The sequence below is a fragment of the Tachysurus vachellii genome, chromosome 4 (assembly GCF_030014155.1).
Source record: "Tachysurus vachellii isolate PV-2020 chromosome 4, HZAU_Pvac_v1, whole genome shotgun sequence".
NCBI lineage: Eukaryota > Metazoa > Chordata > Actinopteri > Siluriformes > Bagridae > Tachysurus > Tachysurus vachellii.
The window spans coordinates 18,300,752-18,328,679 of record NC_083463.1 but is presented as its reverse complement, the minus strand read 5'-3'; the positions used below and the strand labels follow the sequence as shown (position 1 = coordinate 18,328,679).

General features: G+C 37.3%; 1 protein-coding gene across 1 annotated transcript; it reads right to left on the bottom strand.

Annotated features, from left to right (window-relative positions):
- Positions 1-11,269: 11,269 nt before the first annotated feature.
- rbm19 (RNA binding motif protein 19) lies at positions 11,270-26,450 on the bottom strand. Its single transcript, XM_060868158.1, has 24 exons — positions 26,293-26,450; positions 25,994-26,176; positions 24,659-24,781; positions 24,502-24,540; positions 23,810-24,023; positions 23,442-23,668; positions 23,298-23,357; positions 22,937-23,015; positions 22,137-22,208; positions 20,917-21,120; positions 16,439-16,569; positions 16,224-16,348; positions 15,955-16,051; positions 15,750-15,860; positions 15,442-15,642; positions 15,248-15,323; positions 14,942-15,108; positions 14,705-14,765; positions 14,131-14,210; positions 13,993-14,048; positions 13,707-13,826; positions 13,377-13,479; positions 13,129-13,249; positions 11,270-11,806 (listed from the first exon to the last, which is right to left on the bottom strand). Exons 1-24 carry the CDS (start codon positions 26,326-26,328, stop codon positions 11,727-11,729), a joined length of 2,766 nt encoding a protein of 921 aa, XP_060724141.1. The 5' UTR covers positions 26,329-26,450; the 3' UTR covers positions 11,270-11,726.
- Between the last annotated feature and the right edge of the window lie 1,478 nt (positions 26,451-27,928).

The window sequence follows — 27,928 nt, the reverse complement described above, 5'->3', positions numbered from 1 at the left end:
AGAAAGATATGGTTTAACTTTCTATATAATGAGTACAAACTGTAACTGCTCTGTTCCTTTTTTGTTATTTCTCTAAAACAATCTCTCTTTTACAGCTGTGCTGGTCTGAAATGTCCCCAATGTGAAATGTGATACAAATCTAACATATTAAATGGACATCATAGAGTCGGGTTGTGCTTAAGAGCTACAGAGACTGAACACTCTTCAATGAACATGTGAAATCGTTTCACTGCTTTTCAAGGGGTGAAGAATTCATTCTTTATTCAGTAGCGCCACCATGTGGCAATAGCCTTTTTTGAAAGGGGCAAATATTTCTTTTATGTAGATAATCGTCTTTCATTTGAATCACATGGGTTCATGCACATAAGGGATATATGTGTAAAAATGTCACTGATACATGCATTTTGTGCCAACGCTAAATAGTATTATTTAAAAGTTTATCATTTGAGAGAGTTATGAGAGAGAGAGAGAGAGAGAGAGAGAGAGAGAGAGAGAGAGAGAGAGAGAGAGAGAGAGAGAGAGAGAGAGAGAGAGAAAGAGAGAGAGAGAGAGAGAGAGAGAGAGAGAGAGAGAGAGAGAAAACGAGAGAGAGAGAGAGAGAGAGAGTGAGAGTATTTTATTAGTCCTCAAGGGGAAATTTAGGATATCAGACAAATCCCTCCATTTTTCCAAATCAGCATTTGATTAATTTTAGTTTGAAGTCACTGATGGTCACTTTCCCTTTCTTTTGTTACTGCAGTAGTTAATAATGCTCTGTATAAATGATTAGCTGAACATTCGTGAAATAAAACAATTCTAAAATCTTTTATTTTGCATTCTTCTAACCCTAACTGTACCAGTTTATGCACCATGACTGCTTGTGACTACAGTCGAAACTGCTTACTGCTTGTTATCTACCATCTTGCCCACTGTCTGTCTGTCTATCTATCTATCTATCTATCTATCTATCTATCTATCTATCTATCTATCTATCTATCTATCTATCTATCTATCTATCTATATGTCTGTCTGTCTGTCTGTCTGTCTATTTATACACTAAAAAGTGTGTTATGGTTACCGGTGGTTTTTGCTGGTGAACAGCTGGATGTCTAGTGTGGGCTTTTTGTGGGCATTACTTTACAAAAAAGTAATTATGTTTGAAAGCAGAGCTAGCCTTTTTAGAGCACTTATAGTGTATGACAGTCAAGAGTATGGAACGAAATCTAATCTAATTAAAAAGAAAATTACTCTATACCAAACACACAGCCAGCACCTTTGATCTGAAGCTAGGAGTGAATTAATTAGAATTAAACTGGGACTAATCAAGGATTTATGGTACTTTTTTTATTTGCTTTAAAATAAAAATGCTCAAATGGGTATGTAGCTGTAAAGCGAAGATAGCTGTCTTGGATACTGCTATACTGTATATATCCCCTTGTCTAAATAGTCATTTTAGTAGAAAAAACAGTAACAAAATAATCATCTTGGTAATCCTCAATACCATTGGTGGGCAGTTATTAAAACTATACTGGACTCAGTAGCGGTCAATTCTAAAATGATATCTGGTCACTACCTTACTGCACTTAAACTTAGTCTTAATATATGTACTTATCCTCAATACTGCATCAAACGTACAATCAAAAAGCAGATTCCGCATCCAGCTTTATTAAAAATCTCCTAGAATCATTTTGATTGTTTTGCACTTTGAACTTAAAGTTCACCATACATTTGCTCACACTTTAAAACACACTACTCAAAGGTTTGAATATAAATGTTGGCAAATGAATCCAGTTTTTACAAGTTTAACATCTTAACTACAGAAATGCTTGAATTGCTGATATATATTGTGGCGTCGGGGGCCGCACCGCCGCACGAAAAGCAGGAAATCGCGCTATTCGCCGTGAAAATCATGCTGGGAGAGAAAAACAGCGGCGGTGCAGCACCCCGGACAGCGCCGCTGACGAGCGGTGGAATTCGCGCAGCACCCTGGACAGCGCCGCTGATTCGCGTGCAAGGCGGGGCGGCAAAATTCCTCCCAAAATGACGGCGGCCAATCAGGAGCGCCTCTGTGGCACTCACCCTTGGCAAGAGAACACAGCGAAGAGCCAGGCACAGCAGCAGAATGAAAGTAAAGAGGAGACTATTCGGCTGAGTTTAACGTTCTGCCTCACTGTGCTATTTTTGCAGATTCTCCTTAAAGAAAGAGGTTCATTCTGAGCTCTGTCCACGCTCCTAGAAGGAAAGAAAAGAAGGCCACCTACTCACCCCACCGCTGCTGGCTGGACGGTCTCATCTCTCTAGGCCTGAAGGCCTCCAAGGAACTCTATAACTAGACTCCCACCTATTTGAACTGCCATTACTGCTACTAAGAACACCCAATAAATTCACATTGGTGATTTTCTGTTGCTCATATTTCCCGACTCTGTGCTATTTTTCCTTGTTCCGCTCTCAAAGATCTTCCAATATCTACACAGGGAAAGTTAACTAGTAATAAAACCAACACCAACAGTAGGTACGAGCAAGGTCAGACAACGTATCCATGATACTGGCTTCACAATAAGATTTGATTAAAATCTCAGAATATTTTTTAACAAAATTTATCTTTCAGAGTCTCCATTTTAATTTTGGAATCATAAACAATGCAAAACAATGTGCTTTTTGCAAACAAATAATTAAATTCTCCCCATAATTGTGCTTGAATAATCTAACATTTTTTGCATCACAATGCATCATGTCACAATGTAATGTTACAGCATATTTAATTTGGAATTCAAAAATTATATATTGTAAGTAGCAGTGTAAAAGGACTCTAATATTCCTACTTCACTGGCTAGCAAATTCCTCACTGATTATAAAACATTTGTAATTACCTACAAAGCAATAAGTGTTCTTGCTTCACGGTACCTGAGGAAATGTTTGCATTATAATTATGCACCATGTCAACTGAAGAATACAGCAGACCCCCAGCTATAAAATACACTTCATTAGCCTACTGCATTATAACATTCACTACTGCATTCTACGGGATTATTGCATTACTGCATTATAACACAAGGAGGTAAAGTTACTCATTTTAATGGTTTCTACTGGGCAAAAACAATATGAGTACTATAAAGAAAAGAAAACTGCAAATTGCAAAATGTTTTTCCAGCAGATGCTAACATTTTCTCCCATCATGCTATGAACGTTACTCAACAGGATCCTTGACAAGATGACAGAAACATGTTATTTTTCTTTAAGCTTTTATACATGAGTTGATTAGACAACCCAGCTGGCAAAGGTGAGCTCATTTGAAAAGCAACCATATCAGCATTTCATCGTTATGCCCATGTGGCTCTTATTTGTAAAATATACTTTCATAGTTTTCCAGCAGGGGCACGGTGGCTTGGTGGTTAGCACGATCGCCTCACACCTCCAGGGTTGGGGGTTCGATTCCTGCCGCCGCCTTGTGTGTGTGCAGTTTGCATGTTCTCCCTGTGCCTCGGGGGTTTCCTCTGGGTACTTCGCTTTCCACCCCCGGTCCAAAGACATGCATGGTAGGTTGATTGGCATCTCTGGAAAATTGTCTAGTGTGTGAGTGAATGAGAGTGTGTGTGTGTGTGCCCTGCGATGGGTTGGCACTCCGTCCAGGGTGTATCCTGCCTTGATGCCCAAAGACGCCTGAGATAGGCACAGGCTCCCCGTGACCCGAGGTAATTCGGATAAGCGGTAGTGAATGAATGAATGAGTTTTCCAGGAAACTGACGAGTTTATTTCCTTACCTGTCTATTTTTATTTTTGTATCAACATTTCACATACAATAGAAGTACAAATTAATGCATACCAATGCACTTTTAACTCATTAGATACAAATTGCAGTGATTTTCTTTTGAGTATACAGTATATTCCTGTAAATCACAGATTACTACACTAATGTTTTCAGTATAGTACTGCTTTTAAGTCAGCAAGATCTCTGTGGTGTCTCCATGTTAATGCTTCACCATTAAGCTGACCAGCAGGCTTGTAGCTAAATGCTGGTCAGATTTCTTACAACACTCTGATAATTTAGTTGTCTCCTCTGATAACCTCGTTTTTCTTCTGGGCCAGATTTAGTCAAATCATGACCCAAGTATTGTGGCCTATATAATCAAATAACCATATGGTTTTTGGGCAAAGGCGAATCCAGGGAATGATAGCCATATGACAATGGAATTTATAGCAAATACATATAGCATACTTCATATGGTGACTTTAGCACAAGAAAGTATCTAGGTGATTTGCACTGCCTTCTGTGGTTATCAGTTATTCATTAAATAAGAGATACATACACAACCATGATTACTGAAGATGAATTTGAGTTTCTGGTAGGGAATGAAACTGGAAACTGAGGCGGACATTTGGAAACCCCAAACAAACCCAAAACAATCAAAAGTAATCTTAGAATCACAAGTCAATACCTGGACTTTGATGCACCTACACTAGCTGTGTCGTTTATATAGACAGCCATCTCAGCTTACAATGTCCATCTTACAATGTCCTAATCCTCAGGGTTTAACTGCTCACTAAATGGTTTGATGATTATGCAAAGAATTTTAATTATACCTTAGCCTTTTTAATAGTCAAATATTAAAAAAAGACAGACAGACTATACAGAGAGCAAATAAACAGTGTAATGGCAGTGTAATGGTTAGGGAAATGTACTCCCACCAGAAGGACTCAAGTTCAAATCCGGCAGAAGCCTTAGAAGTGAAATTGCAAAAGACTTTTAGGCTAGTAAGAGAGCAATAAACATAGATCAAAATACATTTAAAAGCCAAAGACTAAACATGTTTCATTCTGTAATTGCGATTAGGGTAATGGACTTGGACCACAAGGACCTACGTTTAAAACTACAGAAGGAAATTACAAAAAACATTTGGGCTAGTCAAAGAGCAATAAGCAAAGATCAAAATTAACTTAATTGGCAAAATCTAAAGAGGTGCCCATCCTGGTGTAATGGTTAGGGCAATGGACACTGAAAAAAAGACCCAAGTTCAAAATCCACAAAAAGCTACAGAAAGAAATTACAAAATAATTTTGGGCTATTCAGAAAGCAAAAAACATAGATCAAAATAAGTTTAATAGCCAAACTAAAGAGGTGTTATCCTTATTAATCATTTTAATTGTAATCTTTTAAAGAAGTGCCTACCTGGAGTAATGCTTACAACTTTGGACTCTGATCACAGAAACCCAGTTACAAATCACAGAAAGTTAGAGAGTTAAATTGGTACAAGATGTCCCCAATATAATATCATTTCTTAATTGTCATATTTTAAAGAGGTGCTTAACTGGAATAAGGGTTAAGGCATTGGACTCTGACCACAAGAACCCAGGTTTAAATCCCCCAGCAGGTTACAGAGTGAAATTGGGGCAACAAGTCTTTGAGAGAAGGCCCTTTTTTAAACATATCAGAGCAATATCCATAGATCAATACATACTTAATTGTCATCTGGGAAAGAAGAGTTTGCCTGGAGTAATGGTTAAGATGCTGGACTTGAAGCCAATTTAAACAAAACTTTCGATTAATAAACTCTTTAACAGATGACATAAGTAAATTTTGATCTATGTTAAGTGCTCAGAAAAGTTTAAAAATATATATATATCAGAGAACTTTTGCACCAGTTTCACTATGTAACTTTCACTGGTATTTGAACCTGGGTTCCTGTGATCAGAGCCCAGTGTCTTAACCATTTCTCCAGGTATGTACCGCTTTAACAGATGCCAAATAAGTATTTAATTTACTTATGGTAATGGTAAATATATTGGACTCTGATCACAGGAACTCAGGTTCAAATCCCAGTGAAAGTTACAGAGAGAAAATGGTGCATAGGGTCTTCCATATAAGATGCTTCTTTAAACTTTGAAGAGCAATAAACATAGGTCAAAATATACTTAATTGTAAACATTTGTAGAAGTACCTACATGGTTTAATGAATAAGACATCAGACTCTGGCAACAAGAACCACGGTTCAAATCACACAAAAAGCTACAGAGTAAAATTGGTTCAAGCCGTCTCACATCTAATATTGTTTTGGTAACTGTTCAGAGAAATAAACTTAGATCAAACATCCTTATTTGTCACCATTTAAAGAGCTGCCTACCTGGAGAAATAGTTAAGACATTGGGCTCTGACCACAGGAACCCAGGTTCAAAACCAGCTGAACATTACAAAGTAAGGTTGTTGCTTTTTTAAAATTTTCCAAGCAATAAACATAAATCAAAATATACTCTCTGGAGTAGTGGTTAAGCCATAAGTCTCTGACTACAGGAGCACAGGCTCAAATCCCACAGCAAGTTATAGAGTAAAATTGGTTCAAGATGTCTCCCATCTATTACCCTTTTGGTAACTATTCAGAGCAATAATCATAGATCAAAAAAATACTTAATTGTCATCTGATAAAGAGGGGCTTCCATGGAGTAATGGTTAAGACATCTGAGAACACTCTCTAGTGTTCAGAGGAAGTGTGTTGGCTGCAGTAGGGAGAGTTGTAGGGAAAGGCTCTCCCATTTCTTTATTTTTTTGTTTTGTATATTTGGTTTATGAACTATTGAGTTTTTTTTTCTTTCTTGTATTGTTTTTTGTCTTTACACCACCTAACCACAGCTTAACGCTGTCTGAATGGTGGTTGCATGTTTTTTTTTTGTTTTGTTTTTTTTGTATCTTTTGGTTTTGTTGGTCCTTTTTTTCAATTGTGTTTTTTAAATGGATAGACCTACAGATAAACTTGGAAATGGCTGGAGTGACACAAAAGGACAATGACAATGGACTGGAATACCGACAACATGATGAAAACAGAAAGCATGTAGAAATGAGAAAAGATCTGGTGGAAAGGAAATACTTAAAAGAGGCAACTGTGATTGTGGAGATGGCTAATGTGAATGAACCAAAAGCAGTAGATGTTATCAAAGCAATATCGGAAAGGATTGGAGAAGGGAAAGGCAGTGAGACCGAGACAAGGAAAAGAATATGAAGTAGCACTGGAGAAGGAAGAAACATGTGAAGAACTGATGGATGGACTGACTATTAATGGAACAATCTGTGAGGTAAAAAAGCTGCAAAACAGTGAGTATGTTGTATCTTTTATGCATGTGCCTGTCAACCTGAAAGATAAACTAAATTTTAGATAAATTGGAAGGTTGCGGGGTTTTCCCAACATCAAAAATTAAAAGGAGGCATTAACCGGGCTGATGATTGTACAAGATGGTACAAGGTTTGTCAAAGTGAGGTTCACCAGAGACGTGCCGGCCCACCCGCACAGCATGGAGATGGAGACAGCGGAAGGACAGCAATATTGCAGGGTGATGCACAGCTGCCAGGTGAACACCTGTCAGCTATGTATGAGCCCAGAGCATCTGCTGAAATACTGTCCAGATTTTAAGTGTTTTAAATGCATGGAAAAGGGACATTTTGCAAGTGACTGCAATTCTGTCAATGCCCGGAGTGCTTTGAGTTCTTAAATAAATGTGAATGTTGGATGAAAGGGGAGGAAGGAGGTAGACAAAGCCAGGTGGATGGATGAATGCTAGAAAGAAAACAATGAGAAAGAAACAAACAATGAAATGAAGCAAGAAGCAGAGAGATCGCAGCAAAAAGAAACAGGAGGAAAAGGACAAAAGGGACAAGGAAGAAAGTGAAGAGGAGAAAGAAAAGGAAGATGAACTAATACAAGCAGTGAACCAATGGAGGACACCGATGGATATATCGAATAGCTTGAAAAACATGATGGACGAGGTGGAAAAAGAACAAAACAAAGAAATGGACAAGGACAGAGAGAAAAGAGCAGAGGATGTGGACAAAGACAGAGTGGAGAGAGGACAAATAAGATGATCATTAATGGTAACGCCAAATGTGGGAACTGCAAGAAAAAAGGGATTAGTGAAATGTTTGAATAGATATGGTGTTAAAAGGTTTGGAGGAGAACGACTGAGATGTCAGGTTTTAGGTATCTATTTTTTTATCTTTTTAATGGTTTTAAGTTGTGTGACTTTTAATGCAAGAGGACTGCTGGATTTGAAAAAAATTGAAAAAGTAAAAGACAAATGTAAAAGAGCAGACATCAGTGCACTACAAGAGACGAATTGGAGAAAATGTGATGAATGAATATAAAAAGAGATGGTAAGGGGAAATTTTATACATTAATGGAGATGGAAGGTTGGGAAGAAGTGAAAAAGTGTTTTTTAATGAAGGAAGATATTTTAAGACTAGTAAGATTGTATATAAAGATGTGTTAGGGAAATGTATGGCAGTTAAAGCCAATTTGGAGGGAAGAGAATTGCTTTTTATTAATGTACATGCACTAACAGAAGAAAAAGAAAAGAAGGAGTTCTTTAATAACCTAAGAGGAATTATAATGGAGTATAAAGAAATACATGATGGGGATTTTAACACAGTATTTAGCAAACAGGGTATGTCAGAAGGGAGAAAGGAATTAAAATAATTAATGGAAGAAAATAATATGCTGGATGTGTGGAGAGAAAGAAACGAAGGGAAAAAAGAATTTTCAAGATGCAAATAGTTGGACAATTTGTGTGTAGAACAAGAATCAACTTTTTTGTTTTATGTAACAGAAATGAAAATTTTATTGAAAATATTAATTGTGAAGAAACCAGTTTCAGTGATCACAAGTTGTTGTATTTTAAAATGGACTGGAGTAAAGTGCAGAGAGGGCCAGGACTTTAGATTCTAAATACAGAGGTCTTAAAAAATAAAAAGTATCATTCAAAGGTTAAAGAAGTGATAGAAAAAGAGGAGAAAATTTTAATTTATAAAGAAGATCAGAGAATATGGTGGGAAAACGTTAAGTTTTTAATTAAAAGGTGTTTATAAAATACTGTAGTATAATAAGGAAATGTAAAAGATACAAGGAAAAGTAAATAAACAAAAAACAGAAAACTGGAAAAGGAAAAGAAATTATTAAAAGAGAAATAGAAGGTGAACTGAAGGAACTGAAGGAGAAAGAATATGAAGGGGCAAGATTAAGAAGCAGAGCAAGATATATGGTGGAGAGAGAAAAATGTACAAAATACTTCTTTGATTTAGAAAAAAGGGAGGGAGGACTAATTTGATAAAAGAGATAAGAGGGGAAGATGGTTGAATTGTAGAAGGAAATGAGAAGATTTTAGAAGAAATAAAGTATTTCTGTGAAGATCTGTTTCAGATCAAGGGTTGTGGAGAAGAACAAAAAAAAAAGAAATTGATGAACTACCTTAAATCAAGGCTAAGTGAGGAAGATAAAACCAATGTGATGAGGAAATTAGTGACACTGAGAGAGCAATTGAGCAACTAAATAAGAAGAAATCCCCGGGACTAGATGGTTTAGGAAGTGAGTTTGTTTTAAAGGAAGTTTAACAAAAATTCTAAATGAGCTTTTTAATGAAATTTTTGAAAAAGTAACTAAATAAATCAAAGAACGAGGACCGGATTAATGAAAATAATATATAAAAGAGGGGGAAAAGCTGATTTAAAAAACTACAGGCCTATCACCATGCTGAACACAGATCTCAAGATTTTAGGAAAAGTTTTAGCAAACAGATTAAAAGAAGTTATACTAAGTATAATTAAAAACAATTAAGCATAGAATAAATAAAGAGTAAAGTTAAATAAAGAGACACAGCAGATATAACAATGAGCATAAGAGATATGATATGGTACATGCAAGAAACAAATAAAAAGAATTATGTCATAAGTCTTGATTTTGAAAAAGCATTTGATAAAGTCGACATGAATATTTATTTGATACTTTAAAGGCATTTGGGTTTGGAAGGAATTTTATCAAATGGGTTAGAATTTTATAAAAGGGAGCTTTAACAAGGATAAAATGTAATAGGTTTTTTTAACAGATAGTTTTAAAATTACAAGGTCAATCAGGCAGGGTTGTCCGGTATCAGTGTTGTTATATTCATTGGTTGCTGAACTTTTAGGATTAACAATAGGACAATGTGGATGATACAACAGTAATTGTTAAAGGGAAAGAAAGTGTCAAAAATGTTATGGAAATTATAAAGGAGTATTGTAAAGGCTCAGGAAGTAAATTAAATGAGGACAAAACGGTACATACATGAAGTTTGGGAATGCATTGATTTTAAGGGATAATTTAAACTTTAAAGAAGTAGATGAAATGAAAATTCTAGAATTCTGATTGGTAAAAAACAAGAAGAAAGTAAGAGGCAAAATATGGGAAGAGTTAGTAACAGGAATAGAAAGGAGACTAAACTATTGGAAACAAAGAGCACTTAAATTGAAGGGAAAGGTTTTAATTTTAAATGTTTTAATGGTGTCTAAGCTTTGGTATGTTCTATATGTCCTGTTTGGACAAAAAAAAGAGGCTGAAAAAATGCTTTCTTGATTTTTTTATGGAAGGGTAAACCAGAAAGAATAGCTTACAATACGATCTGAGGGCTGGCGAAGAAGGGGGCTTAGGTTTAATGGACGTAAAACAGAGGAAAATTAGTCTAAGAGTAAAAGTAGTCAAGAAATATCTACGAGAAAAGAAAAAGTGGAATGAAAAGAAAAATGAAATATTTTATAATTTAATTTAATTTAGGGGAGGGGATATTATGTATGAAAACAAAAAATTGGATGACAAAGAATTGCCAGAATTTTATAGAGAAATGCTAAATGCCTGGGGGAAAGCTGTTGTGGAAAATTGAGTAGATTCCACAAGGGAGAGAAATCATTTAAAATCAACCTCTGTTCTTAGACAAAGACATTTTAAAACAAGGGAAAGGATTTTTAAAAAAAAAAAGTGGATAGTATCAGGGATAACAAGAGTACAGTGGACTCAAGTTGGGCCTGTGTTAGCCTAGTGGTTAAGGTGTTGGGCTACCAATTGGAAGGTTGTGAGTTCCATCCCAGGTCCACCAAGCTGCCACTGTTGGGCCCCTGAACAAGGCCATTAACCCTCAATTTCTCAGTTGTATTTAAAAAAAAAAAAAAAGATAATGTAAGTCGCTCTGGATAAGGGCGTCTGCCAAATGCTGTAAATGTAAATGATCCAATTCCACAGAAGCCAAGTTCCAATCCCACAGAAGGCTTCAGAGTGAAATTGGTGAAAGAGTCAATTAATCAGATCAAAGTTAGATCATAATAAACTTAACCCTTCTGTTATGGTGCGGTTAAATTGACCCATTTTATACTTTATAAATATAAAAATTTAGAAAAAATTTTTTGTGTAAAACTTCTGCTTGGTTTAATTAGTGTAATCAACATATAATATTCAAATGTTTAATTTCACATATTTGCAAGGAAAACTGAATAATCAGATGAAGCAGATAGGAATCAGAAATGTGTTTTAATAGACAAAACCATCATTCTTTTCTTGTCCATAAATACAATACACTTTTAAATTTGGAAAGTAAATACTTTCCATACACTGAATAAAATGTATATTACAAAGATACAGTTTCTAAACTAATCATGACAAAAATACAGGCATGTCATTATTTTAAGAATTTTCTATAATAACGGATGTGTTAATGGAAACCGACTCAATTTTGGACACAGGTTTGGCTTAACAAGTTGGCCCAGATTTTTATACAACAATTTAAACATTTTGTGCATTTCTGTCCAAATTAGGGATTCTCCATGTGAATTAACTGTGAACATCTAGCTGGTAGAGTTGAGCTGTGGGGAAGCAATATTTTTATGAAGCAACGTTATTGTTGAAGGGACTGGTCACTGTAATAAGTAAATAAAATTAAAATACAATTTCAAAAAAATTAACTGTTGTTTATTCATCTCCCTCCCCGACCTCCATTTGCTCCAGGATTCCCTCCAATACTTGTGCTTGCTTCTGCTTCTTAGGAGCATCTAGAAAAGAAACCACAGTATCGACTCCAAATGATTTCTGCATGTGAGTAGTTTATTGCAAATAACACAATGTACTCATCATTATAAATCAAACTGTAGTATAATATTAAAAGTTATAATAATCTTTATAGTATCACATCTTTGGTATTAATAAATCCTGGTCCACATAAATGTACACTCAAGGAGCACTTTATTAGGAACAATATTGTAAACTAAAGCCAACCATGTGGCAACAGTGCAATGAAAAAAATCGTGTAGATACCAACCAGCAGCTTCAGATAACGTTAACACCAAACATCAGAATGACTGTTGGTTGCAGATGGACTTTAAGTGTTTCTGTAACTGTTGAATTTCCTGGAATTTTGTGCCCAACATTGGCTTTAGAATGAAAGAATGGTGCAATAAAGAAAAACCCTACAGTAAACGGCAATTTTGTGAACGGAAATGCCTTGTTGTTGAGAGAGTTGAAAGGAGAACGGATCAACCGGTATGAGCTGACTGAAAGGCTACAGTACCTCAATAACCACAGTGTACAATTGTGGTGAGCAGAAACCCATCTCAGAATGCACAGCGTTTCAAACCTTGTGGTGGATGAGCAACATGATCTGAATCAAATACAACACCTTTTGGCATGTGGTAGAATGGGAGAGTCACGGTATGGTATCTGTGGGATTTTCATGATGCAATCATGTCAAAATGGACTACAATCTCAACAAAATCTATTCAACTTCTTGTGGAATCCACACCACAACGCATTTATGATGTTAGAGAGCAAATATAATTTACACAGTGGTGGCTCAAGTGGTTAAAGCCCCGGGTTGTTGATCAAAAAATCAGGGCCCAGCACTGCTGGCACAATCTGCCACTGGTGGGCCCCTGAGCAAGACCCTTTACCCTCTCTACTCTACTGTTATATCATGGCTGTGCTGTGACACCAACTTCCAAAAGCTGGTATGTGTTAAGAAAGATACTAAAAAGATCAATAAAAGCTTAATCTTCCTCTTCATACTGTCATATTTCAGCATGAACCAATGTGCTAGCTTTTAGCCATGTTTGTCTGTTGTACCCATTTGAAGCTGAGCACTTTCTCTTCACACACAGTGGATGTTCTTTATCAAAGGTATTTCCTCCATAAAAATGTGTCTCTTATAGCTGGATTAACGCATTACTCTACTATGTAATGTAGTATGTATACTATATACACTGTATATATAAAATGACAAGTAAACATGTTTTTACAACTAGTTCAATTGAGTGATATAAATTCTAATTAGAAATTCTAATTTAGCTGTGCATAAAGTGGAGAAGTTGTGCGGTCTTACCATGGAAATGTTGAGCTGTTTTTCTCCGCAGCTCTTCAACGCTCTCACCTGCGTCGGCCCATTCCAGCACCAGCCTCCTACCGTACAGATGAGTGCTGTGACACAGCGCTGAGAAGGCTTTCTGAAATACCAGAGACGATTTTACTACATGCATTTAATACATGTCAGTCTGGAATCTTAATAAAAAAACGGAGTGACAAAATGTCTGAATAACAGCATGAGAAAGGGACAGGAACAGATTCACTCACCTTGGCGTCCTGCTTTGTGAGAAAGTCCACGAAAGCAAAGCCACGATGAGCTCCACCAACTCCTTTCTTTGGCAGGCGGACAGTCTTCAGCTCCCCAAACGTACTAGAGAAGAAGGACAGAAATGAGCGTGTTGATCAACAATTCCTAATTTAAACTGAGCAAACACTCTTGAGCCAAAACATCATGTATTGGGAAGTAAGGTTCATATTTCCAAAATATAATCGGAATACATTTTTTGATGAAGTACAATTTCATAATGATTCACAAATTTCACAAATGATTGGCTTTCCCCAAATATTATTTAGCAAGATTCGTAAAAAGGCTCTCACCAGAAAAGCTCTCTAAGCTCTTTGACTGTAGCCTGGAAGGGGACATTTCGTACTAAGATCTTAGATGTCGTCTGTTTTTTAGCTGCTTGTTTCTTCTTGCTAGTGTGCGTCACAGCTGACCTGAGATCAGAAACAGACACAAATATATATACATATAAATAATATAGATAAACTGCATTAACATTTAATGCGACAAGGCATGTTCACCTAGACGGTGAACCATTTAAAGAATGTAAACTGGGGTTAAAAAAAAAAAGTTATTGGGTCGCAGCTTCTCTTCTCTTACTTTATTTCTCGTTCTGAAATTTTTAGCTCAAGTTGATGCCCATCGACAGTACAATTCTGCAGAGAAAAAGGAAACATTGATTAGAAATATACTCATCTCATGCAGAAACAGGAATACTCAAGACTGAAGTACACTTACTTGGAGCTGACGGATAGCTTTCTGAGCTGATTTAGGGGTTTTGTATTGTATGAAACCATAACCCATAGATGACAGTTTGCCTAAAAGAGAGACGACATACTAATTAATGATGCTTTTATACATGCAGATCTAAAAGGCTCAAAAACAGGCGGCATTGCAAACATTCAGCACACAAATGCATCCTTGTTATTGAAAATAAATAAATAAAAAATCAGGAGCTGACGCTGGATGAGAAAAAAAAAATCCATTTGAATTTCATACACTAGACAATAGAGTACAAAGTGCATAGTGTTTGGCTAAAGTGCACCATTTGGGACACACAACTACTGAACACTCCCTGTAGTGGACAAGATTTTTTTATAACCATATGATGCTTTTGAGCCAAGCATCGTGAGCTCATTTCTAAAACTGTTACAGAATGGAATTCTTATCAGATTTCAAGGTTGTGTGATTGTGTCGAAGGGTTCGATTAAAAGGGACAACATCTGGTGCATATTTACTATCAGATGCCTGAAAAATATATTTTAAATAAATACATATTTTGAATAAAGCTTAAAGGCGAGTATGAGCATACCTGATTTGTCTCTTTTTTTGGATATAGAGCACATTTTTAATTCTCCACATTTAGAGAAGGTCTGTAAAACACACATACAAACACACACACAAAGACTCTTAAGAAAATAGCTATGACACTAATACATTGTAATAATACAATAATCCTTCCACTAAAATCCTGGACAACTGACCCTTAGGTCATATCTGCTCCTCTCAGCCCAACCCTTAATGTCAGTCTCGTGAACTCTAACCCTACCTCCGTTAACGAGTCCTCGGTGGTGCTGTAGTTCAGGTTTTTAACGAAGAGTGTTGAACCTGGCAGACTTAACTCTTCTTCTTCCTCTTCCTCCTCGTCTTCCTCAACCTGTTTGTTTGTGCCTGTTTGCTGATCTGCCACATTTTTATTCACATCTTCAGGTTCGGCTAAGTAAGCAGGGGAAAGGATATAAAGAATAAGCAATGAGGAACAAAACATATCAAAGCTGAAATCTGCCCAGAGTAGAGAACAGACAGATTCTAAAAACATCATGGTGGACATTTGTTTTGTTTTTTAAAATTTCACCTGCTTTGTGCTGCTTAGGGGGTGTTGAAAAAACAGCCATTGGAGCCCACTCTAAATACAAGGGAACATGCTGAAACTAGGATGATAGAAAGATTCAGATAAAGACAAGGTCAGCTGAAAATCAAAAGAAGCTGGAAAACATAATGACCAATAAAAATGTTCTGTTTTTTATTATGTTAGACAGATTAATTTACCTTAGTATATGCGAGTCTGGTGAAGGCACGTTTGGCTTCAGTGGGCTCCAGAAATTCTACAATAGCAGTGAGGCCAGATGGGGGCAGCAGAACCCTCCCCAAAGAGCCATAAGGGCAGAAAAGTGCCTCCAGCTCTTTCACTTCTACTCCAGATGGAAGGTTCTTCACCAAGATTACAGAGTTACTCCTCGGGCCTGTGGCCTGGACCAATTCAAAAACAAAATAATAGAAAAAAAATGTTAAAGAGCAAATAGCTTAAAAAAAGCAAACACTTAAGTTAACAAATGTTCAAATTCACTATTTTGTACCTGACTGAAAGAGTCCAGAGACACACCACTGTCCAGCAAGAACTGTCTAGTTTCCTGAATGATCTGTGTTTCACCAAGAGCCATTCTCACTGCCAGGCTGCCCTGTGACTCCTACACACATACACGGTAAACCAAGTTATCGCTAATTTTTAATTGCGAAATTTACATTATGATCATTATGATATTATATGATATCATATCTTACATGATCAAGAACTTGGCTTTTGGTCGTGTTGTATTTCTCAGCAATGACATCAGCTACTGCACTCGTGCCCAAAAACAGCGTGTTCCAATTATGGGAGCTGTGTGAGACAAAGAACACATCAAATCTGTAACAGCAGCTATCATAACATTATTACTACATTTAATCTGCAACACAGAAGCGCAATCTGTGTTACGCTTTAATGCAGTTTCATTTCCAGGACGCATACTGAGAATTTCCTACAAGTCAAAAAAAATTTTTTTCATGCTGACCTGCCACTGGCTGCCTTAGCCTTGGCGTCCTTCTGCCTCTTGTAGGAAGAACTACCTGGAGCATTGGGACCCTGCTCTGGCTTCTCCTTCTTTACCCTGGAGGGTATGATGTGCAATATCCGACCCTACAGGGCAGACAGCACGTAAACAAAACCACTGCAGACATGGAAATGATTAAAAAAAATAATAATAATAAAATAAATCTACTCCTGTACCTGAAATATATGGCCATCCAGCTGAGCTAAAGCAGTCACTGCATTTTCTGGGATCATGTAGGTAATAAATGCAAAGCCTTTGGGTTTCTTACTCAGAGAGTCAATGGGAAAATGGAGCTCAGAGAGATGACCTGCAGAGAAAACACACTTCATCAGATGCAGCATAATTTAGTTTATCACACACTATTCAGCACTGCATCTGGACAGTGTGGGCAATTTCCACAGACAAGTATATTGACAAGTTTCAAATCATTGTAAAAAGAAAAGAAACATGAAACTCACTTATAATGGAAGTCTAAGATTCAAGAATTTATTTAACTTGCAGTAAAATGAAAATCCAGCCTATTCCTCCTTAGACTGTGCAAACAAATAACTACATTTAAGAAACTAAATAAATAAAAAAAAAGACTAAATGAATAGAAAACAAGAAAGAACCCTAATACAGTCAGTAAACAGGTACAGGACTCAGACACAGGGCTACTTTTACCAGAGAAGAAGAATTCATTTACTGGATTGAAACAAAGAAGTCACCCTGAACACACATGTATACCACAATAGCTTTTAGAGAAAACTTGAAGAACCAGAATATGTTTACTAGTTGCATCCAACCACATAATGGCATGTTCTCATCCGTTTCATTCTTTACCTGTTTTGTTAAAGTAGAACAGCTTTAGTTTGGAGTTTCAACAGTTGCCCATAGGCTTCCTTCATAATTAGGTTTAGAGGAAACCGATTTGCCGTTGGCATGTCATCCAAGGTGCTAACACTTCCTGCCTTACTCCCAATGTTCCTGTGATAAGCTCCGGATTCACCTCAACCCTGATTAGTTTAAAGCGTTTACTGAATGTGAGTGAGCGAGATTTACTGCTGTTATCACAGTCTGAAAATTCTCGTCTGTAATACCTGCACTTTCTCTACAGAGCTTAGGTAAAAAAAAATATTTTACATTTAATTCAATTCATTATATCTGTAAAGTCCCCTCCTTGAACCGCCACATTATTGTGGTGGAGGGGTTTGCGTGCCTGAATGATCCTAGGAGCTATGTTGTCTGGGGCTTTCTGCCCCTGGTAGGGTCTCCCAAGGCAAACAGGTCCTGGGTGACGGGCCAGACAAAGAGCGGTTCAAAACCCCTTATGAAGAAAGATAAAACAAGGTCCGTGACGTCGCCCGGTATGGCGCAACCGGGGCCCCACCCTGGATCCAGGCCCGGGGTTGGGGCTCGCATGCGAGCGCCTGGTGGCCGGGTCTTACCCCACGGGGCCCGGCCGGGCTCAGCCCGAAGGAGCAATGTGGGGCCGATCTCCTGTGGGCCCAACACCTGCAGGAGAAACCGTAAGGGGCTGGTGCAATGTGGATTAAGTGGCAGTCAAAGGCGGGAGCCTCGGCGACCCAATCCCCGGACACGGAATCTGGCTCTACGGACATGGATGGATCTCTGTAAAGTGCTTTTAACAATTCCCTTTGTCTCAAAGCAGCTTTACATAAAACATAGAAACAGAGTAAAAAATTAAGTTATTATTTCTCTCAAACATCTATCCCTAATGAACAAGTCAGAGGCGATGGTGGTAAGGAAAAACTCCCTGAGATGATATCAGGAAGAAACCTTGAGAGGAAGTGACAATGAACAGTAAATAATGTAACAGTAAATAATGTCCTCCCTACAACAGATAGTAGTTGAGTGGAATAAGGCAACCAATAGCTCCTGAGGAACTAACAGGTCAGAGCAATTTCTGAGTTCACCACAGACCCAACACTAAATCCTTAATGCTGAAGTCTGCAAAAGATCACGGACGAAAACCAGACCCAAAAAGCTGATTGACGCAACAGTGGTTCAAAGAGGGTGTGACCATCGCCAGGTGGCGACATCCAAAGCAATCCCATGAGTCACTAACTGACTGAAAATTACAGTAAAATTGCTATTATAATTTATTTTTTATTTCTGTGTTAAATGTTAGTCCATATGAAGTGATTTTGCAGACAAAATGAAAATAAATTCATAATTATATAAATTATATTTGCAATTGTGTTTTCTACTTGTCGTTGTAAAAACCGTAACAATTTAAATGCAAACCGTTTGCAATTCCGTTTACGCGACGGCACAACCCCATTTGCAATTGAATTTCCATTTGCAATTGAATTTCCTGTCTTTCGAGTTACGACACTGACTCATTTTAATCTCAATAGCAATTCCCCATTTGCTATTTCACTTCTTCTAGCGTCACGTACGAAGCCTGCCAAAACTCAAGTGCAATCGCAAATCCTTTTGCTTTTATGTTTTCAATGCCTGCACGTAAACCTGTCAATCATTGTCAGGTAGGTGGGATTATATTATGGGGCGTGTTTGTATCTGGAAGTGATGTCATTCACAATCGACCACCGTGTTGAGCTCCTCGCGGTCAGCAAACAGAACGTTTTATTTACGATGGATGTGATTGGGGAAGTTGACATTATGATACTCACACAACAGGCCGAAGACAGTTCCTTCACTACTGATTACCTCTTACTGAAAAGCCATATCATTTAAGTCAGGTTAAGTGAGTTTGGGACCTAAACAAATAGCAACATTAATAAAGTTGTTTTCGCCAAACTCAGTGAAGTGACCGCAAGACTTTCTGTTTGTATTTTGAGATGTCGGTTCCAGAGCTGCAACAGCCTCTCGCAGCAGCTGGGAGATTGACTTTGCAATATAATTATAGATTTTATAGGATCATAACAGCAGTCAGAGGTATACTGAATAAACAAACGTGAAATACGAAACAGGAATATATCAAATAAAAAAGGGCAAAATATTACATAAAATAACCAGTCAAACAAAAATGTGAAAATGCTTACAGGCTGAAATACATTTTACAGCTTTTTTGTTACTTAAACATAATGTATTTAATTATTGTTGAATTTCAGCTTTTAAAACTAAGAACAAAGGGCACCACATTTATATTTATGAATACTAAATTAAGTGAATGAAGAAATATTCCTTATGATAACATTTCTAAAAGGAGAAAATGACGAATAAAACATTTTTAAAGCAAAGCTAAACGTTTGACAAGATGTGAGCCTTAATAAAGCAGGGCTCTTAAGTTTTGAAGACAGGCAAGCATGACATGTCCGATCATAGAAAATACCCTCTCTAATGAATATGTTGTTTTTTTTCCCCCATTGGTTGTTGCGTTAAATCTTACCCAGATAGTGCTATTTTCTGACTGGCTATTGTGTAGCTTCTTTTTTTGATTGGCTGATAAATGTTAGGCTCGACCAAGAGCTCCAGGGGAGACGCACTTGATTCCTGCTGGGTTCCATAGAGACAGCGGTGCGGACAGATACATTTTGGGGAATGCGGCATATAAAATATATGATAAATAGTCAAAAAGATTTTTCTGCGTTAGAAATATGATGTGTAGCAGGAGAGGGTGACAAAAGATCGAAATGCGTGACTGTCACTCTCAATGCGTGACACTTGACAGCCCTGATAAAGAGAAGAAATAGGACCAGTACCGGACTGAGTGAGAGCAACTCCAAAATAAGTGAATGATTGTTTCATGTAAACCACAAAAAGTACAGTATATGTCAATATCACAACTAAATCTGTTTATATGATAATTGCAAGGATAATACTTATAAATGAGCTAAAAAAAATTCTTTGATTTTGTTAGTGATTAAGTATTTATGGGGAAGGTTCCACAACAGGTCATCAATAAAACCATTCAAAATGAAATAACAGTAGGGTTGGAGACCCTTTTAAACAGAGATTATTGCTTTTTTTATTGGGGAATGGGAGAAACAAACGCAACCAGTTTCAGTACCAGCAGGATTCAAGAAGTATGACGGAGGCCCGAGAGCAGGTTTTTTTTAAGAAGCATCTTTAGACCAGAGGAAATAGCCTTTCTTCAGGAGAAACTGGAATACTATATTTAGACAGAAACTCAGAATAGGTCACCATTACACTGTGTTAAAGAGTAAATAAAAACTGGCACGGTTGCACATATTCTGTTCGGGCCGACGATCGACTGTGAATGGCGTCACTTCCAGATATAAACACGCCCCATAGTATAATCCCACCCCGACAATGATTGACAGGTTTACATGCAGACATTGGAAATGCAAACGCAAAAGGATATGCGATTGCATTTGAGTTCTGGCAGGCTCTGTACGCGACACCAGAGGCAGTGAAATAGCAAATGGGGAATTGCTATTGAGATTAAAATATGGCTTCATAATTATAATATAATTTGCAATTCCTTTTTCATTTTGTCTACAATATCAGTCATTAAGTCCACTCCATAACTACAGTTGTTGCAGTCACTCAAAGTTTTTAAGGATAATGACTAAGTCTACTTTTATCATTTAATACTAAATTTGAAAATCCATCCCTAAGTAACAATACATTATGTCTAATATGCAAAGTTGGCCGGGATTTTAAGGTTAGTTTGAGAATCACTAGCTTTTGCTGCGACTTGTATGTTAATGACACTTCCTCTCACCGTGCTTAGTGAAGAGCTCTTTCAGCTCTTCTTCTGTACACGTATAAGGCAGGTTCCTCACGAAGAGCCGTCCAGATTCGGACACATCCTCCTCTTCTTCATCCTCTTTCAGCTCAGAGACAAAGTTTTTCTCCTGTGGAGCTGCTCTCGTTTTTCTCTTGTCGGCGAAGTTTGTGACTCGGAATACTTCGATATAGCGTCCACCTGTGAACACAATACCATGTATTACACACACACACACACACACACACACACACACACGACATCAACTTTTATTTAAACATCTAAGGGGCTTTTTACACCTGGTCAATACATGCGTTTTCTGTGATCCGATAGCTATCCGATCGTAAAAAGACCAGGTCTAAATGCCCTCCGATATGTTTTCGAGACGGATATAAATCCTATCGTTCAAACCACTTCAGGAGGTGGTCTGGGACACATTTCAGGTGAAACTGGACAGGTGTAAATGAATGTGGTTGTTCAAGCCACATACGTCAGCGCTATACACCTCCCAAACGGAAGTACGTCACTCGCAAGTGACTCACGAGTTGTGCATCGCACCAGAAACAAACAACATGGACGACACGCAGGTTGGGTTTTTGTAGCATAACCGTCGCAACAAGTTTTTTCGTCTTCTTTTTGATTGCATTCTGAAAACCGCATACACCAAAGCGTGTTCCATTTCAATTACCCCAGAAATGAGGTAAAATATAATTGCATTTTGGGCGGGAGTAGAAAGATCGGATTGATATCCGGTTCGCCAAGACGCATTTATGTGGCCTAATGTAAATGGAACAGTTTTAACAAATCAGATACAGTAGCTATCGGATCAAAACACATGAAGTGACCAGGTGTAAAAAGGCCCTTAAGTGTCTTCTAGCCATGCATTTTCTATACCACTGATTCTACAGTGATGTCAACCAATCACATGGTACAATCACATACACACACATTCACACTACTGCTAATTTACATTTATCTTATTTTATACAACCGAGCAATTGAGGGTTAAGGGCCTTGCTCAGGTGCCCATCATGTGCAGCTTGGTGGACCTGGGATTCGAACCTTCTAATCGGAAGTGTTTAACAACTCTGTGCTACCACGTCCCCTGTGGTATTAATCAATTTAGAGGTTTCTTTGGACTGAAGGAGGAAGTAAAGCATGTAAACGCTCATTTAAAACTTCAGATACAACAATATTTCTGGTACCGAATGACTTACCCATATAATCTTTGTCGAGTTTCAGAGCTCTTTCCACCTCAGCTTCTGAGTGCAGATCCACATACACGTTACCTGAACACAAACCTATTCAGTCATACATCTTGTATACAGGATGATCTGCTACTTTTCAACCTTAGCTGGCAGTTTGAACATTTTGAGACCACAACATAGAGGAACATCATTCTGTGACACGTCTCTGAAACTGTTTGAAGTCTGTCTGTCTCTCCAGGAATGCTTTTCCTGAACCTGCTTTAGAGAACTCTTAACTTATATTCCCGCCGATCATTAATGTTGTTATTCATTAAGAGTCGTTTTTTCTTTTGTCCTTTGTTTTACTGCATTTGTTCATCTCAGGAGCATGAAAAAAAAAACATTATTTAAAAGTCACTATCTGCATTTATCCAGTCATGTTTGCTGATACTATAAATAAGTACATTAACTAAGGGTTTAGGAATGTATATTGTGAAATGTCAGATTATGACGATGCAAGATTAATTCTCAACCCCGGTAAAGTATGAGCAGTATTAAATGTGAAAAGCCAAGAATCTGTTTACAATGACTTTCTTTTTCACTTCATGTGTGAAAAGCCATTTTGTTTTTTATAGCCATAACCCCATAAACAGCCGATGTCCTGAGAAGGAATGTACCATAAGGATGTATTGTTTTTTTTTTTCAGGTGTCTTCATAAACCATAAGTCATTAAAAGGGGGCTATATTTAAATTAAATAAAAGAATAGGCAAATGTAATAGTAGTATATTGTTTATAGCTTGTACATACCAGGTACGTGGTGGGCTCTTACCTGAGATACGGCCTTCTTTGTTCTTGGCGATACGGATGGCCACAGGCTTCAGAGGCAGCATAAACTCTCTCACTTGTTGCTGAAGAAAATAAACACAAGAACTCAACAAGAATGTATGCAGTGAAAAAGAACAAAAAAAAAAACAGTTATCCTAAAAACATTTATTTAACTCCCCTTATTCTGCTCTTCATCTTTATTCTTTAAAGATTATTGCTCAAAAATCTTTGAGTTATTCTGTCATTCCAACATAACTAAATGCCGAATCTTTGCGATTTCCAATAAGTTATGGGGGATTGAAGTCTTGACATAGCAGCAGATAACTGAGTGAAGAAACAGTGCATCAGTAGGATTTAGACATTACCTCTTTAACAGTGAATGGCACTCCTCGTAGCTTGACTGTGAATTCTGTAGCAGGTTCAAACTATAGAGGAGGACAGAATTAACAACGGAAATCAAACATCTGGCACAAAATGCTGAGAAATTTTTCACAATGGTTAGAACAAACCTTGTTTTGTGATGCTAATGCTGATGGTGCTTGCTTCTGCTTGTCTTTATCTCCAGACTCATATGCAGTGTTCATTTGTTGCATTGAACCTTCTTCTTCTGCATTATCATCCTCCTCCTCCTCCTCCACCTCCTCCTCCTCATCCACCAGGTCTGGTTTCTTCACCACTTTGGAGCGGAGGTAGTCCATATCTGACAGACTTTCCTTTATAGCCATCTTAGTTGAATCTATTTAATCAGAGTGATTATATTCCACAGATACCATTATTAAACTGTGTGCTGCACCATCAAATTTGTGAGGGGGAACAAAATCATTGAATTCCTCTATATACACCATGTCCTTTATGTATCAAAGAAATAAAGACACACCCTGCTTATCTTCATCCTCATCCTCATCCTCACTCAGCTCCTCAGACTCATCAGAGTCAAAGTTTAAATAGTCATCGCTGACAGCTTTCTTTTTCTCTGGCTTTTTACTTTCGTCCACTGCTCCAGCTTCCACAGCGTCGTTAGCCCACGTAGGCACCTGTGTGCGATTTTTATGCACCGCCAGGAACTCTTGGAAGCCTTCGTCATTTTTCAACTGAGGATTAAGACAAAACCAACGTTTACAGAATATCATATGTTTTTAATTTAAATACCACAGTGTGCTTTTTTGTTTTATAGAGATGGTTTAACAAAACGATTGCAGTGCAAAGATCATCGTAAATTGCGGGAGTAAACAGAGTAAAAGCACTTTATACTCTACTCAACACTTTGTACCAGTTGATCAAAAGTTTACTATTATTAGATTTATAGCTTGTGCTTTATGAGGGTCATGTCACAACCCCAAAATACAAACAAACCGGGCTACACTATGTAAACTTTTACAGAAAACATGTGCTTGGGATAATACTCAGGCCCTGTAACAGCATGGAGGAATTGCTCATGATACATTTTTCCATGAAAAAACTGTTTTAAAATTTTATCTTCATTGGCAATCTAAAACTTGTTAATATAAATATAAATAAAAGCAATACTGGAATCTGGTTCCTTCATTTGATGTACAAGGAAAAACTCACTTCTCCAAGAAGGTCAAGAGGCTGTTTCCCTTTCTTTCCCTGTGACATAAGGCAAAATTCATTCTTAAAACCCGAATTCTGTAACAGTTGTAACTGTAAATAATGAAAGCTTAAGCAGCCTTTTTCATACGTGCTTAGAAAAAAGTTCCTGTTTCACCTTGATTTCATCTCTCTTTTCTCCTTCAGGCTTCTGTTCATCTTTTGTTTTGTTTGGCTGGTGGCTGTGCTTGCTCCATGGTCTCGCTTTGTTGGGGTCTCCAAAATCTGTACAAAATTCCAACTGACATACAAAACAAATAAAAATATCACCACTATTCAGATACCAACAGAACATTAATGATGGTGTTTATGAAGCTTGAGCGTTCAAGATTCAGTCACCCATAAAATGTATTAATGTATAGTTAGGATTTTGATTTCCGTAGTTGTTTAATAATATGGTAGGAATAATGTAAGCATAATCAAAAAAAAAAGTAATAAACTTGATGAAGACCCAGTTTATAAAGCTAGAGATACTCACCTTCCACTTTATTAGGAACACTTGGTCATTAATTCAGTTCTCTTATCAGCAATTAAAAGTATCACGCAGATGCAGGTCAAGAGCTTCAGTATATACCAACATCAGAATGGGATTTTCACACACGGCAGTCTCTAGAGTGTACGGTGTGGGACTTCAGACTAAAACAAGTTATTGATGAGAAAGCTAAGAGGAGAAACACCAGACTGGACTGAGCTGATTAGAGTAAATGAAATAACCAGTCTTTACAACCCATCGTGAGCAGAAAAGCATCTCAGTACACTAAACATCAAACCATGGAGCTGGATGTGCTTCAACAGCAGAAAACCACATTGGGTTCCACTCCAGATCTGAACACGGATCTGAGGCTTTCATGGGCAAAAACTCGCTGAAACGGAACAAATGGCGGCTAAAAAAAAGACAAGGTGTTTTTTTTTTAAAAAATAAGTTTAGCTTGGTTATTCACACCATCCTGGATAAACTACTGACACTGCTGTGTGGGAAAATCCCAAGAGATGATCAGTTTCTGTAACACTTAAAACAGCCACATGGACTTTATATGACATCATTCATAATAACAGTCTCTGGTGCTTCTAATAATTTATAATCACACCCTCCAGTGAAGCACAAATGGACTCAAGGATTCTTTTCCTGGTCTATCTAAGGGAGTTTTCCTTCTCATGGTCACCTCATACTTGCTCATTAGAGATGAATAGAAATACATTTAAGTTTAATATTAATCTTGTTCTTTTTGTACTATATTGCTTATGTAATGTAAACCTGCATTGAGACAATGTCCACTGTTAAAAAATAAATAATTAAATAATAAAAAAAGTGCAATACAAACCAAATTGAATTGAATTACAAGCACATAAATGAATGACTGGATAAATAACTGCATAAATGGACAAGTGTTCCAAATAAAGTGGATGAATAACAGCATCAGAAAAGTGTCTCTCTGTGTCCTCTGACACTCACCGTGACTCTGGACGTATCTACAAAGCTTTTATTGAAATGTTTTAACGCCTTGGCTGCATCTTCTTCGCTCTTAAATCCAACGAAGCCGAATTTCCGAAACTTGCCGTCTTTAGTGAACTTCAGTCCGCAGTCTGTCAGCGTCCCGAAGGCTGTAAACATGTTACGGAAGCGCTCTTCCTTCATCTGTGTTCAAACACATGCAGTAACATCACTGACGAGTATTTACTTATTTACTTATGCTATTAAAGCACGAAATAGCTCAGATATTTCACCGCATGCTGTGGGTTAGAAATACTCACCCCATTCGGGAGGTTTTTCACAATAAGTCGTGACATGTTGTATTTTTACGGTACGTTTTATTAAGGTAAATAGTTTAAATATGATTTATCAACAGTCAAGCATGGTGGCTCTCACTAAGTCGCCATCTTTGTAGTGTGAAGAAGTGCAATCGTCATCAGGATGCTCTTTACTGCCATCTACTGAACGGCAAAGTTACTCCAATTCGGTTATTCATTCATTCATTCATCTTCTACCGCTTATCCGAACTACCTCGGGTCACGGGGAGCCTGTGCCTATCTCAGGCGTCATTGGGCATCAAGGCAGGATACACCCTGGACGGAGTGCCAACCCATCGGAGGTGTGAGGCAAACGTGCTAACCACTAAGCCACCGTGCCCCCCTCCAATTCAGTTATTAGTTATTTATTTCCGTTTTCCAGACCTACAAATTACAGATGAAGCGCATACAACGGCCAGAGAGAGAGAGAGAGAGAGAGAGAGAGAGAGAGAGAGAGAGAGAGAGAGAGAGAGAGAGAGAGAGAGAGAGAGAAATGAGAGAGAGACAGAGAGAAATGAGAGAGCGAGAGAGAGAGAGAGAGAGAGAGAGAAATGAGAGAGAGAGAAATGAGAGAGAGACAGAGAGAAATGAGAGAGCGAGAGAGAGAGAGAGAGAGAGAGAGAGAGAGAGAGAGAGAGGTGACAGAAAACACTCAGGTTCCTTCAACTTTTCCTTCATAGACTGAAAACAGATTTTTAAATCAGCTTCATTTAAGTCAGAGTTTGTGTGCGACAGGATGAGGGTTGGAGCTGTGTGTGTGTGTGTGTGTGTGGGGGGGGGGGGGGTATTATTCCCTTTCTTCACTTCTAAATTGAGAAAAAGAATAAAAAGAAGTATAATAACAAAGAATACTAACATATTTTATTAACATACATCTAAAAGTATATTATTATTATTATTATTATTATTATTATTATTATTATTATTATTATTATTATTATTAGTAGTAGTAGTAGTAGTAATATAATAATAATAATAATAATAATAATAATAATAATAATAATAATAATAATAATAATAAAGTTAAAAGTGAATGTATACATTCATCAGGGAAAGATGAGTGTTTCAGGTGACGCCATTAAGTAATTGACAGTTTTACAACTTTTGGCTCCCAAACCTTGTTTTTTTTTGATGAAGTTTAAACACACAATGCTCTGCTCTGAGGTCTGTTAAATGAGTGCTAAATTACACAGGTCATCAATGTACACTGTAGAAATTTTGTTTATTCTAATAGCCATTATACCCATTATTTATTTGCAGTATAGAGAAGTAAATGTGTATTATACCCCAAATGTTTAAATGTATGTATTAGAGCCAGAATTGTTGGTTCTAAAGTAGAAAGTCCTGGGCTAGAGTAAATAAATTACTGTCTTTTTTATTTATTCTTTTATTTGTATTTTTTTAGACTATTTTTGTACAACTTTGAATCCCTCCTAGTTCCCCATTTGCTACTTTTTATTTGAGTTGTAAAACATTTGCAATTTCAGGTTGTAGTCATTTTAGATGATTACTGACTGTCATTTACAGATTTAAATTATCAACTGTTTAATATTATTTCACTGTATTACTGACATTTGGGCTTCAATAAAGTGGGACACAG